At 40.7% G+C, this 14,700-nt stretch overlaps 1 protein-coding gene across 1 annotated transcript in view; it reads left to right on the forward strand.

Annotated features, from left to right (window-relative positions):
- The window catches only part of si:ch211-132g1.7 (prostaglandin F2 receptor negative regulator), a 63,599-nt gene that overhangs the window by 12,064 nt on the left and 36,835 nt on the right, over positions 1-14,700 (forward strand). Inside the window, exons 4-5 of the mRNA XM_040142462.1 lie at positions 2,852-3,259; positions 6,759-7,187. Coding sequence (XP_039998396.1) covers positions 2,852-3,259; positions 6,759-7,187 — 837 coding nt within the window. The remainder of the gene's footprint in view (positions 1-2,851; positions 3,260-6,758; positions 7,188-14,700) is intronic.

A 14,700-nucleotide genomic window follows, 5' to 3' on the forward strand; every position in this document is an offset into this window, starting at 1 on the left:
AAGCTAAAGTTTACAGAGAACTCCTCGACTCTCTCAAGGCCTTTTTTGGCCCCCTACCCCGCAGTCAGGTTGTGGGGATTTCTGTTGGGAGTGGACTGGATTTGCTGGTTCAGGTCAACCAGGTCAACTTCTGGTTCAGTTGATAATTAATTTTATTTTAATTTAATTTAATTAATAAATTATTTCCTGAAACCTTTCAGCAGATTTTCCACCAGAATCTGACCGGGTGGCTCACAAATTCCAGTCCTGCTCTGAGATACCAATCGGTCAAGGTCTATTACACAAAGTACACGTTGGGGGTGTGGCTCTGTCCATGAAACCTTCATGACAGGCAGGATGTTTCATAAATGAAACTGTGCATCAGACGTTAGTCATTTGTCCCTCAATACTTTGTTTTAATTTGCCTACACAAAGACACTGCTATCCAGTATTTTTTTAAAAAGTTTTATTTACCACCTAAAGCTGAGATGAGCAGATTTTCTTTCTTTTTGAACGCATAAAAATGGGTCTTTCCCACAGGACGTGAATGTGGCATGAATGTAATTCCCAAAATGTGCAGCTACATACTCCTCATTCCCAGCCATCTGTAACCTCTTGGATTCCTTAGGAACACGACTAGAATTAGCTTCCAAAAAGGATTATTCACAATTTACATGAAGTATTTTGGGATGAAACTTTTGAGAGTTTAGAACTACTGTTACTTTAAAATGTAAAATTTTGTGTTTGTGAATAGATTATTAAATAAATATCACACCTGATGTCAGTGTAGCATATGTGGACAAACACATGAATTTTTCATAATTTCCTTTCTATAGTGGTGTTTTGTGTTTTTCATATGAAAAGGATCAAAAAAAGTCGGTGATGATGATAAAGCTGAGCCGGTAATTTGTGTTCAGCAGTCATCCAGCAACGCTACTGAGCCTGCCGCTTAGTTTTATTATTAACCCCCCATGTCTTCACTGCAGACAAGCCATTCATTAAAGCATCTAATGTCTTTTCCATGACAAAATGTGTTTTTATGGCCGAAGGCAGAGTTGTGCTCAGGATCTCCAGCAGTGATAAGGTCCCCAGTTTTTTTTAAAATTCCCTCTCACAGAGCAAATCCTGGGCCTGCTTTATGTGTCATAACAAGAAAAGAAACACAGCAAAGACCTGCTCAGACTCTTGAAGGTCACATTGAGCAGCCAAACAGTTCCAGGAAACCGAATCTTGAAATCCACCAGGAACTTTTTCATTATCAGAACGGAAGAAGCCCGCAGTGAAAGACTGGAGGTAAATGTGTCGGTGTGAGAGGGGAAGAGTTTACTATGTTACCTGAGCAGGCGAGTCGTAAAACTTCATGAACACGCCTCTGGGTGTGTTTACACACACACACACACACACACACACACACACACACACACACACACACACAGCTTTGTCTGGAGCAGTCTGTTTGTTCATTTGGCTCTCCTTCAGCCAGTTACCTTGACAAGAGAGCAGCATTGTGCTGACACATAGACTCCCTGGAAGTTTACCAAAACCTCATCCTTATCTGAACTTCGATTAGAGTCCAAAGTCTTAATCATAAAACATCTTTAGTTAACTTGAATGTAACATAATGAGGTAGAAATGTGAGCAGTCATCATTATTTATGATTCTCTCCGTCTCAACAATAAATACCTGCATTCAATTTGTTGAATCTTTACTCCTAAATCTTTAGTTTGGGTGAAATTGTGTCTACCCCCCCCCCATGACTGCCTTTGATGTTATTTTTGCATGAACTTCCATTTTATCATGCCTGTTTATAATCAGACATGCCTCTTGGGCTCATTTTTTTCCTATATGTATACAAAGTTTTCCCCTGCTCAACATCAAAGTACAGAGGGGCGGGGGATGGAAAAGGCAGAACAGCATAGGAAAACACATTACTTACCTTGATTATGTTGTTATGTCATTGGTTTGTTTTCTGCTGATTTTTCACCCAAAAAATAAGCAGTTTTTAAAGTGGAAATTGGTTTAAACTGATCACTGCAGTAAACCGGATTTTCTTGCACCCAGCTCAGAATATGCCTCCAGGAATAGACGGTGAAGGAAAATGGGGAGAAAATGCAAATATACTGCTGATTATCAACCAGACTGTGTACAAGTACTAAACCAGAAAAATAATTTAGCTACAGTGTTATATTATAATTAAAAAATAACCCCAAAAAAGTTCTTACAAATGGAGAAGATGTTTAATGTGCACTAAACTCCAAAAGGTGTCCACGGCTCCTGGGCAAAATGTCCAAAAGTAGCTTAAACCAACATGTAACCTCCACTAACACCTAACTCACTTGTGCTAAACTACTCACCACACCTGTCGCTCCACACTTTCTGCAGTTGCTTCCTGGTAAAATGCATGAATTCACATCACTGGAAGCCGCTGCAGGAAGAGTTAACAGAATATCAGCAGACAAAAGCAACTTCAGAGGCAATTTTCAGCCAAATACACAGGCAAACCAAGCAAATATACAATGTTTTCCATATGGGCAGAATTCACAGCATTTAGACATTAGTTTCTCTCCTAAATACTTACTTTTAAAAGCAAGTGAGATGATTCAAAATTTAGAAAAGGGTCTTAATGTATTAAAAGGGGAAAACAAAATATAGAACCATAAAGAAGGGAAGGAAGTGAGAAAAAACCTTCAGTCATGCTGAATTTGTCCTCCCATATAGTGTGTGTGTGTGTGTGTGTGTGTGTGTGTGTGTGTGTGTGTGTGTGTGCATTGAGATTTTACAGTTTCTTAGTACTTATGTTCGACATCTGTATTAAGTGACATTCATCGTTCGCAGTGTTATTAATGTGTTCGTAAAATTTTTGTTTCGTCAGTCATTCCCAACACCCTCACTGTCTCCGCGCTGACACCGGCCCAGGACGTCCCAGAGGGAGGGGACATCACGCTTTCCTGCAACGTCACCCGGGCGCTCACCCACCCCACCTACCTGTCGGTCACCTGGTCGCTGAAAAACGGAGCAACGTCAGAGGAAATTTTGACATTCGGTCCTCAGGGAGATGTGGTTACAGGGGCGAAGTTCGCCCGGCACTACGCTGACGGAGGAATCCGATTGGTGCCCGGGAAGAATGGACTGTTTGAACTGGTGATATCCAGAGTGACGACGTCGGATGGCGGGACTTACGAATGCAATGGAACAGAATGGACACATGAAAATGGAGGGAAATGGATAAAAATCGTAGAGAAAACAAAAGAAATGGGAACTATTAAAGTTATTCCTACAGGTAAGAAAAAAAAAAACAGCCTTGCACTGGTATTAGTCACTGAAGAAACATTCACATATTATTTTTGCTCAAATTAACTGTAAAAATACTTCATTTAAGTTTATTTTGAGTGCCGGGGCTCTAGGAATGCTAGTGTTGGTCGGTTGGTCCAGAGTGGAATATCTCATCAAAAATATTGAATGGATTGCCACGGAATTTGTTTCAGGCATTCATGTTCCACTCAGGTGGAACTGTAAAAACTGTGGTGCCGGTCACTCAGACTCTAGTCTGTCACCCGAGCAGTGCAGTTTCGTACTCGTCACTGAAAATCCACATGATCATAGCTTTAAGACCTGATCTGCTGAGCAGAGCTGAGGACTTGCAGTTCATCTAAGCTGGTTGCTGCAGAGTTTACACAGGAGATTCAACATGCAGGAAGGTGTGGGTGAAGTGGAGTCACTGTATTGGATTTCTTTTCATCGTTTCACGTCCTTACAAAGTCATTGTTTATTGTAGACAGCTGACAGTAGTTTTACCAAGGGTGATTAAACTAATGTGAGGCTGGACGGTGACTCAAAGCTCTTTGATTTGAAAAAACAATAAGTCTCATGCAAAAATCACTTACATCATTAGAAAATAGCCTAAGTGAAGTATTTTGCGAATTCATGGTACTTCACAACCCAGAGGCTCACATTATGTTCCCGCACTAGCAAACGAGCACAGTGTTACACTGTGCTCTGTGACCCATTAGATTCTCTGACCTGATTGGGAGTTTCAATCTTGACAAGACCCCCATTGGGGCTAGGTTATGATTAGGAGTCACAGAGATGACTGGTTATAAGCTCAAAAGTACAACCCGCTCCTGAACCTGTCTAACAATGTATTAAGTCCTTGTTAAATCTGGCCCAGCATTAGGAGGCTCCCTGCACATCCTTAGCAGTAATTATGGCTGCAGTTATAATAGTGGTAAGAGTTGAATCTGTACATAATTTCCCTGCAGGGACCCGATAGATAATCTTAAAATCTCACGCTTGCTTCTTGATAAAAGAGGTTACTACAGTGGATGTGTTAGCAGTTTTCTGTGCTGCTGTGCTGGAAATTGAAAGAAAATGAAGGATGAGAAGAGAAGGAGGGATGTGGGAGAGTTCTCTCTCTCTCTGTTGCATGGCTGTCTTTATTTTAACAGCATCCTCTCCTCTGTGAGACTCGGTCTTTTTCTTCTCTCTGCCTCGCTCTGTCCCAGGAGGCTCGTGACCCACACTGCCTGTCTTTCTGTCTTATTCTGTCCTTAGAGAGGCCCCTACACACACACATACACACACACACACTCACACTCACACTCCTCTCTCTCTCTCTCTCTCTCCCTCTCTCACTCATTCATTGTGGTTGCTGTGGTCACCATATCTTATATCTTTCTGGGTTACCGTATCCTCTTAAGTGTTGGAAAAGACCCAGTGGTTTGTAACCACACCAGAGATGAGCAGCACACACGCGCTCGCACGCACGCACGCACGCACACACACACACACACACACACACACACACACACATACACGCACACATAACAGAGGTCTCGGTCTCAGGTCCATTGTGTCCCAGTCAGTTCATATTGACTTAGTGACTCGAGTAAAGAGGATGAGAAAAGCCAAACAGACTGGGCTTTGTCTCTTTTGTCCTTTTCCAGACACCATACAGAGACTCTTCCCCACATACTGCAGTCTAGGTTGTTACTGGAGACCGTATCCAAACCCCTGATCCAACTGTGGGTTTGAAGACACACAGAAGAGACTTTTCTTTGAGAGGATTATAAAGTTCTTTAGTATCACTGCTGAAAGAATGCTTTCCTCTAAATCCCCGACACCTATGACAGATGACTATTTGCATTCTTTTAAGATTGTACACTGTTTCCTGTCCAGTTTAATGTAACATTGCCTCTGATGGTTTTCTGTTTAAACTGATTCACATCCTGTAACATTCTGTAACCTGTTTACGTCTCCATCTCGTCAATAGATAGGATGACCTTTATATTCAAATGTAAATATTATCGTGCAACTAAGGATTTTTTTTTTTATCCTTTATTGGAATTTTAATATTCTTTTGATTAACACTTTGAACCTGACTTGAAGCAATTTGCTTAAAAAGGTCGCATGCCGTGATTTACAAAATACCATTATGGGATTACTAACGATTATTTTCATTATCAATTAATCTGTCAATTATTTTCTCAATTAGTCGATTTATTGTTATTCTATTAGACATCACAAAAACCGTGAAAAATCAGTTTTCCTATAGCTCAAGGTGATGTCTTCAAGTGTCTCTCTGGAAGCATGTGGTTTGTTTCATTAACTGAAGAGATTGTATATACACATACTGGTATATACCACATATATGCAAACAACCACTTGCAATGTGCAAGCCACATGTTGGCCACCCCTAATATGACATGCATGGCTACAGGCCCCTTTACACTGTGTGATTTGGGTTGTCCAAGACAAAAGTTGACTCCTGTGAGAGAAACGTTGTGAAACCTTTTTGTCACTGTGGTTCTAGATACGGTTGATCTCGACCACTGACAGTTGATACGGAGCTTCGGCGACCAAAAACAGCATGCAGCAAAAATTTTAAATGCCAGAAAGTCAGGACCAGAAGGTGTGCTGACTGAACAATCGGAATATAATGTTAAATGATGCGGAGTTCACTGGTGAGCCAGCGTAATGCTACTGCTAAGAAAGAAATATTTAGCTCAAACTCACCTGGGAAAAATCAGCATTCCATGTTTCCCTCTTTTCCCTGACCTCAGTGGGCTTCACAATCTCTTCCTGCTCCTTTTTTTTGAGTTTTTTTTATTCAAAGTAGTACCTGCAATATGGCCGACGCTTGTCTATTGTTTTGCAGTCAACTTTTTTTTTTTTTTTTTTTTTTAGACTAACTGATTAATTGTCCCTAAAATCTCCGAAGATATTACAAAGTGCCCGTTACAACTTTGCCAAGCCCAAGCTGATGTCTTGAGATATTTTTTTGTGTCGGACGAACAGTCCAAAACTCAAATATGTTCAGTTTAATATCACAGAAGACTGAGAAAACCCACAAACATGTATATTTAAGATGCACAAACTAGTGACTCTGGGGCATTTTGACTTAAAGAAAGACTTGTATGATTATTTGCGAAGTCGTATAGTTCCCGATTAATCTTCTGTTGATGGACTAATGGGTTAATCATTTTAGCTCTAGGTCCAGATGGATGATGCGAGTTGATGGCATGTCTCTGCTTGCATGCTTTTTTTTTTTTTTTTCATTCATTGTACACTCAATTGTACAATTATACAGTTAATAAAATTTACAATGACTCATTGAATGAGTCTAGCATTGTTGCGTCTGTGTGGATGAATTCAGTAATGTAGAGGGACTTTATTATATTTTAAGACCAAAACACTGTGTGTTACCTTTATCTTGTTTGTGCAGTTTATTGCACAAAAGGGTGAAGGAACTGATGCTGTCTCTGTCCTCTAATCCTCTCAAGGTCAGTCCCTCAGTGTGAAGTCTTCACCCTCCTCCTCTCCCTCCTCGACGTCCCTGCACCTCTCTCCCGGCGACACCCTGAACCTCCTCTGCTCCGTCACCGCCGACAACCTGCAGGCCCTCGACCTGGAGGTGACCTGGCTAGCCGGCGACCGTGACATCATCACCATGGAGCGCAGCGGGGTGGTGATCTCAAACACGTCCTCGAACGGTGCGCTAGGAAAGCGAGGCGAGGCGAGCCTGGAGCGGATTGGACCCGGGGAGTACAGGCTGGGGCTGAGGGGCGTGAGCGGGAAGGACGGAGGGGAGTACACGTGCCGTGTCCGAGTCTTCATCGACAAAGGAGGAAAGAGCGCCAGAGGAGGAGGGAGGTGGCACATGCTGGCCGAGAAGAAGTCCAGCCCTGTGACAGTTAAGGTGTCGCAGATCAGTGAGTGAAACAGCAGCATGTTTTTTACTTTTTAAATGCACTTATAAGTATCATCAAATAAATCCTAAAAAATAAAGATAATCTTTCGCATATGATAAGGGATTCATTATTAGATACTAAAGCAGTAATTATGAATTCTGATTTCCGATTATATAAAATAGAAATAAATATGCAAACTCTCACGTTTGAGAAGCTGAAACCAGCAAATAATTTGTATTTCTCCTAAATAAATGACTTAAATTGTTCTTGATTCATTTCCTGCCGCTCGACTAATCAGTTGGTCAGATCACTGTTTCAGCACCAATTTGAATTATGAGATTCTAAGTCAGAATTATGAAGTCAAATTTTCACTTTTTAAGTAAAAGATGCTCATAAGAGATTTATCATTTTAAAACTATAAGTAATTTGTTTGTTCTGGTGAGAATGGGTTTGCTTTGCAGCACCAAAGCAGATTGCTTCAGGGCACAAAAGGGGATACATCCAATTTGTTTCTGCAGTGGGTGCAGCTGGGGAATGACATCCTGATGAAACTACACATCGTTCTGAGTTTTTATATTGTACTGCTGAAATGTTGTCCTATTGCTTTCTGAATCTTGTTTTTGTTGAGTGAAATGAACAAAGAATGTTTAATGGAGAGCACGGCTGATTTTAGTGGCTGATTTCCGGCTGCACTATCACATTATCACTGTAAAAGTATGTGGTCAAAAACGTTTGATTTTTGTCACTATCGACTGGCCCTAGTTCTGAGGAAACGTTGAGTCCTTGGAGTGTTTTTTTACCTTTTTGTAATTTTTTGACATTAGAGTGCTTGTGGATTTGACATGGCTGTGTTTAGGGACAGTCCAGATGTCCAATGCAGTGGACCAGTCAGGTAAAAAAAACAGTGGTGAAAAAAGTCATGGTAAAGCACTGTGTGCATGTTGTGTCTGTATGATTTCATGAGTTGTGGATGTGTAACAGTGCTGCAGCGAATCAGATGAATCTGGAGTGTCAAGGGGAAATTCTTTAATCCTCTAGTCAGCCCGTCGTCTCCTGCTGCGAGGACAATTGATTAGTCATGCCTGTCCTGTACTCTGCTACCTCTGGGTATGCTGTTAGTCTGTTAGGCTCTGATCCTACCTCTAAGGAGCAGTGGTGTCAAACACAGTCGACACAGCAATCAATTACTGGCATGGCGGGTGGTCTGTCTGTCTTTCTCTTTTCTACCTCCATCTCTTATTCACTCTGTGTTGAGGCTGTGAATGTTGTTGGGTTGCAAGATGAAGTGTTAGATACGCAGTTAGATATGGAATTCGTTTCTTTGTTTCCCCTTAAATAAACAGAATGATAAAAATTAGGATGGTTATTCACACTTCATTTTTAAATTGGGCTTTTAACGAATAAATCTGGTGATATTCTGTTCTTTTCCTACTGTCAGTAGATCTCATGAAAAGACGTAACTAACAATGGGTTGATCCTGCTATATATTGTCTGTATCTTATTCCTCTGTGCCAAAGAGGTCCTTAGTTGTCCAGTCCACATCTTGGTGCTGTAAATACTCACTAGAGCACCACATGCGTATTAATCCACTGCTAGAAATAGTCCCAAATGCACCATATACACCCTCTTTAGTAACATTTGCTAAAAACTACAATGCCCAGCTGTTTTAGGAAGTTAGTGAGGGTTTTTTTTTTTTAAACAACTGTATATTTGTGAAGATTGACATCTTCAGTAGGAACCAACGGGCTTTGGGCCTAGTGCCACAAACAGGATAGGGCGGCCAGTTCTGTTATTGAACATTTTTACATGAAGCTCCTGCCAAACATTACATCATGTAAAAGCCACAAATCAAACATGCTAAACAGTTTCAGATCATCATCCAAATGTCCATTAGCCTATCTTAGCATGGAGACTGGAAGCAAGGGCAAACAGCTAGCCTGGCTCTGTCCAAAGGAAACAAAATCCACCTACCAGCACCTCTAGATGACCTCTTGCGGATTAAAAAATTATATCTTATTTGTTTAATCTGTACAAAAACCAAAGTGTGAAAATGACACATGGTGGTTAATGGGGACTTGCGTGCTGGAATTTTTTTCTTCGGAGGGCCAATAACTGCCTGTAATTTTCCACTAGTTACCTGGAAACTTCACGGTGATGTCAAGAGTTCAGTTTTCACACCAGCCTAAACAAACCGACCCAAAATCTGAATTGCCCCAAGCAGGTCAGGTTAAAGCACTTTTAGAGCCAATGGAGCGTTGCTGACCATGAATTTTGTTAACCGCTAGATCCATGTTCTGATTGCTCTGACTGATCAGAAAGCCAGCTGCTGCTCTGCCATAGCAGTTGGATTTCTGACGAATTCCCAATTCCCATATCTTAATGGAAGAAATGGACTTATATGAATAAATAAATACTTGTTACATAATCACTTTCTCTTCAGCTACAGTACTATATTTAATGCTCTTGGGAGTGACCCTGAACTGTTTTGGCAGACGGACTTGCTAAAAGTTTACTCTGGGCTCAAGAGCCCAAGTGCAGTTGTATTTCAGGGGAGAGCAATTGGCCACAGATTGTACAGATTTAAAGCTCATAAATGATATTTATGGAGTCTAGTTTGCTTTGGTGCTTCTTGGCCATAATATTGTCAACTCAGTTCAAAAACTCCCCACAGTGCTTTATTCCCTCTGTGGAGTTTGGAATGGATGGGTGCCACATAATACTGATGTCGAAAGGAAACCAGGCAAATTTAAGTATTTATTGGACATTGATCTAATATGTCCGGAACACATAAATCCCAGCATATTTTGACAGATTTGACACATAATGTTGTTGCTGTTCAGTGAAAACCTGCTGTCTCGTTTTAATTTAATAATTTGTTTATTAATCTCTCAGGAAATGAGATATGAAACAAATGGGGATATACTTCTGGTGACAGTGGCCATTTTTGTATGACATGAAATCCAGTTCCCCCTTATTTTTGTCAGGGTTGAAATTCCACAAAATCTTCCCATTTTTTTTAATTTTTTTTAATTTTTTTTAATAAATGATAAAACACGTTTGTACATTTGTACCCCAAATGTTCGTGCTCCTTATTTCTAGAATTTGAGTGTTTGGTGTTAAAACTTTGTTTTAAATTTGGCGTTTGGAGTCCTTTCACACTAGCTTTACGTTTTGCCCTTTTCATGTCACCATAACAAATACAGTATTCTTCCCCCCATGGTGTCATTCCTTGAAAACCTGTGACACTGGATTTGACAAGCATGTGAACCTAAAACTCTCCACTGGAACAGACTAATAAAATTAAGGCATAGAAACTCACCACACCCATTCAGTGGTTACTCAGTTTAGCTAATAAATGAATCAAATTAAATACCAATCCCATTTAATAAAACACACTAACATCTATGATGATTACAATGTTATTGCAGACATAAGGGAGTGTATTGGACAACTATGGTCGCAGTTGACCTTCATGAAATCGGAGTATAACGTCATGACTGCTAGCCAATATTTTGTAAGCGACTGTTATCAGTTCCTCTTTACTGTGTGTTCGTGGCGTCGCCGTCACTTGCGCTCTCACTTGTTTCCTCCATTGCTTTTGCTGTGACTTCCCTCTGTGGCCCTCACCGTCCTCTCCATTCAGCTTCAAAACATTATTAAACATTTCAAAAGTTCTTAGACCCACAAAAAGTTATAAGTCTGACATTGTGCTTTATACAATAATGATGAACAATATACCTGCTGGTAACTGTTCACTACAGTCAGTGGGTGCGTTGGTTTGTAAAACTGCTTACTGTTACTGTTTCTTCTTCTACTACTCCTTGATTTACTAATCACCAAATATGTCCATAACTTGCTGTGTAGACATATTTGGTGATTTTTTTTTTCTTTTTTTTTTTTTTTTTTCTTGTTATACAACAACTAATAAAAATTTTTTGCTACAGCTACTTCACAATAAAAGGCTCCTTCTGGTTTGCCAGTGGAGAGCTTGTAATATGAAGCAGCGGCAGCAGCAGGGACTTTTCAGTTTAGATCACGACTCATATCTGAAAGTACGAACAGTAACGTAGGAGCGCAACTAAACTTCATACCATAGATATTCAGTTAGAAGCTACAAAGGGACTGAGAGTTGAACACAAACAGGCTTTAATAAACAGAACTTCATGACACCACACGTGTTGAGCCAATGAGTTTCAGGGGAGAGATCTCCCCAGGTTGGCCCTGGTCGACTGTACTACCAAACATTCAAAGCTGGCTACACCCTGGCTGTGCAAAAACAGCCAAAGGCTATGTTCAGACTGACAGCCCCGGTCTCATTAGTGCCATGTCATGCTTCTACAAATAAAGAACTTTGTCCTAGTCTGGCCACTTGAATTGGATTTTTGCCATTCCTGGATGGTTGAAGGCATCAGTGGAGTGCAGCTGGAGCATAGGCAGTGTTCATATGGGACAATCTAGTATTGAGTTTTTAACAGTATTTAGTGTAGCCTTTAGCTTTTTTAAAAAAATGTTTTCAATGGTGGTGTTTGCTAAACAAGTATTGGCAAAATACACTTCACAATGGATTCAGTTTAACCTGGAAGAGCTCCCAGCCTATTTTTGGTCCAGCTGTGTTCAGATTGTACAGTGTATTTTTGCATAGGGGGTTTCTATCGCGCTCTCTAACCCTTTTTGAAAAACTCAAACGTGATACTACAGCGGTAAAATTTCTATAGTTGCCAATAAAATTAGAAAACCTCATCAGTAAGAATAAAAAAATCAGAGCTTATTTTCTTAGAATTCAGGAATTACAGTTCCCATGAGATTTTCCTAGCATACTTAAGACTAATGGGCGGTGTAGTTAGCACCTACTGTAACGAAGTTCTGCAGAACAGATATCAGTTTCTTACATTTCAGTACTTTAAGAAGGGGAAACATTGTAAGGACAGATCCATTTTTTTTATAATTTACGTTAATAGACACACACATCTGTAGAAAACACCCCGGCTGGCCAGTCATTAAACTAAAGCATTTTACATAAACCAAAATCAGTCGGTCTCAGTTGACAGTGTAGTGTGTGTCTGCTGGTTGCTGTTCATCCTGTATGTCTCCTGGAGCCTTTAGTTAAAAATAACAGTCATCTCTTGTAGAAACATAGAAGTTTATTGAAGCCTTGAGGATCCATGTTACATTTAGAAATATCATCCAGGCTTCATTGACACACACGCACACACACGCTCACAGTGAGTTACTGTGAGGGCACAGCTGAAATATCAGGCAGCGTGATCAAGAACATTTTGTCAATCTCTGCCGTGTTGTTTGTGTCAGTGTATGTTTACAGGGGTGATAGTGTGCACAGTTTGTTATCTGCATACTTACGTATGTGTCTGTGAAGGCATTTCTCCATTTTCTTCTCTAAATGCTACACACACATGTATGCTTCAAAAGCTGTCTTTGTCTGTGTGTGTGTGTGTGTGTGTGTGTGTGTGTGTGTGTGTGTGTGTGTGTGTGTGTGTGTGTGTGTCTGTGTCTGTGTCTGTGTCTGTGTGTGTGTGTGTGTGTGTGTGTGTGTGTGTGTGTTATGAGGTTGTTCTCAATGTTGGAACTCCTACATTTTGGCCTGAGGGTATACATTCCTTCATACAGCGTGTACACGCGCACACGCACACGCACACACACACACACACACACACCATGAGAGCAACATTTCTAATTGACTATAGCTCATATTTCATCCTCGCTCCACTTGAGTATTAGCTTAAACTCTCTGTCTGTGTGTGTGTGTGTGTGTGTGTGTGTGTGTGTGTGTGTGTGTGTGTGTGTGTGTGTGTGTGTGTGTGTGTGTGTGTGTTGTCAGCCAGTCAGTTCCTATTCTATTGATGGTCCGGCCTTGAGGTTACCCCTTCTTCCCACGATGCTTTGCTAGAAGCACAGCCTATCAGGAAGCACTAAAGGAGTAGGAGAACTTGTTTAGGAGCTCTCCACAGCCAACACACACACACAGTTATAGAGTGTAATTCTTCTCACCCTTGGCAACACTTCCCCTTTTGTGTGTGTTGTTGTGTCAGCTGGAATTGTAGTCAATGGAGCCACTTCACTCAAAAAAGGACCGTTGTATTTCATGGTAATTCATATATCTTATTTTTCATAGCATATCAAAATATTTATGAATATATACGGTATATAAATAGGTCTACATAAATTAATGTCACATAGATATTGCTTTTTGCTCATATTTATTTCATATATGTGGCTCATTCCTGCTTTTAGCTGCTTCTTTCACATAAAATTAACCCCACTGTTAATGTTGGATCTTGAACGGAGATGAATGAATTTTTGTACTCAAGCTGTAAAAAGTGTCCACTCTTCACACAGAAACTCCATCTCCAACTTCCATCTTTTATTTGTGGTTTTGGACATTGTGACATCGCCGGGCTCTCGGGAGATCTGGGAACACGGCGACGTCACTAGAACAAATTCAGAGGCAAGAATCACAGGCAGTCAGATGAACAGGTTGTAAACGAGTCAATAACCTGGTGAGATAGTCTAAAAAAAATTTTAATTAAACAATTGCACCTGAAGTGTTGCTATGAATCCCTCATTGCGTATTAAAGCTGTGCACACAGCTATGGTAAGTACAGTAGGTCAAATGTTCAGCGAGTAAGGCAGTGATGGATGGGTTATAACAGACTTTTAGGTAATCATTTTACAGTTTGCCTTTGTTTGTTTTTTTTCACAAATACCTTCCTGTCTGATCCAACCTGTCTTATCGTCTGACTGCTCGTGTTTCTTGCCCCATCTGACCTCTTTTTAAGCAAGTACACAGTTACTATTACTGAAAGATATGATGGACATAACTACAAAAATGCTCAATGTGCCACAACGAATTTAACTTCAGGCTTCTGGTTCTTATTCTTGTTTTGATTGTTATTCTCCATCTGTCTTTGTCACTGGCTCTGGACCCAAAAAAAAAAAAAAAAGTAAAAAATTCTCTTCTGTTGCATTTGTTTTGTTGCTATCACGGTTGAAAGCTGCAGCGATTTTTAAATGACCACAAAAAAGAATGTGACCCTCACATGAATTGGAAACTGTTTGTTTTGTTAGAGGAATGATTCAACAGTCATCATATGAAAAGTTAAAGGTGGATGTCCTGGCTTCATCGGGCCTTGATCTCAGTTATATGCTGTAAATTATCGAGGAGCAAAACTTCCATTTCTGTGGACATGGCGGTGGAAAACAGAGAGCTGAGCCACTTGAAGTCCTTTATTAACCACTCTATCTCTTCGCAGTCACTTGCTTTGACCAGTGAACAGAAAAATGAACAGTTCAATTGAGTTTCTCTGCAGCCCGGCTGCCCTCATGCTACAAAACAATGAGGAATTCAGTGATTATGAGTGGATCTCTGTGCTGTTCAGCTGCCCCTCCACACTGAGAGGAGCCACTGGAGATGGCTTAGGCCCTGACTGAGCTCACACCCCCACTCCATTGGAAGTGCTCCAGCATGACTGAAAGGAGACCCCGAGACCTCGGTGCAGAGACCCTGGACGGATTGTGT

The sequence above is a fragment of the Xiphias gladius genome, chromosome 13, assembly GCF_016859285.1.
Source record: "Xiphias gladius isolate SHS-SW01 ecotype Sanya breed wild chromosome 13, ASM1685928v1, whole genome shotgun sequence".
Lineage (NCBI taxonomy): Eukaryota > Metazoa > Chordata > Actinopteri > Istiophoriformes > Xiphiidae > Xiphias > Xiphias gladius.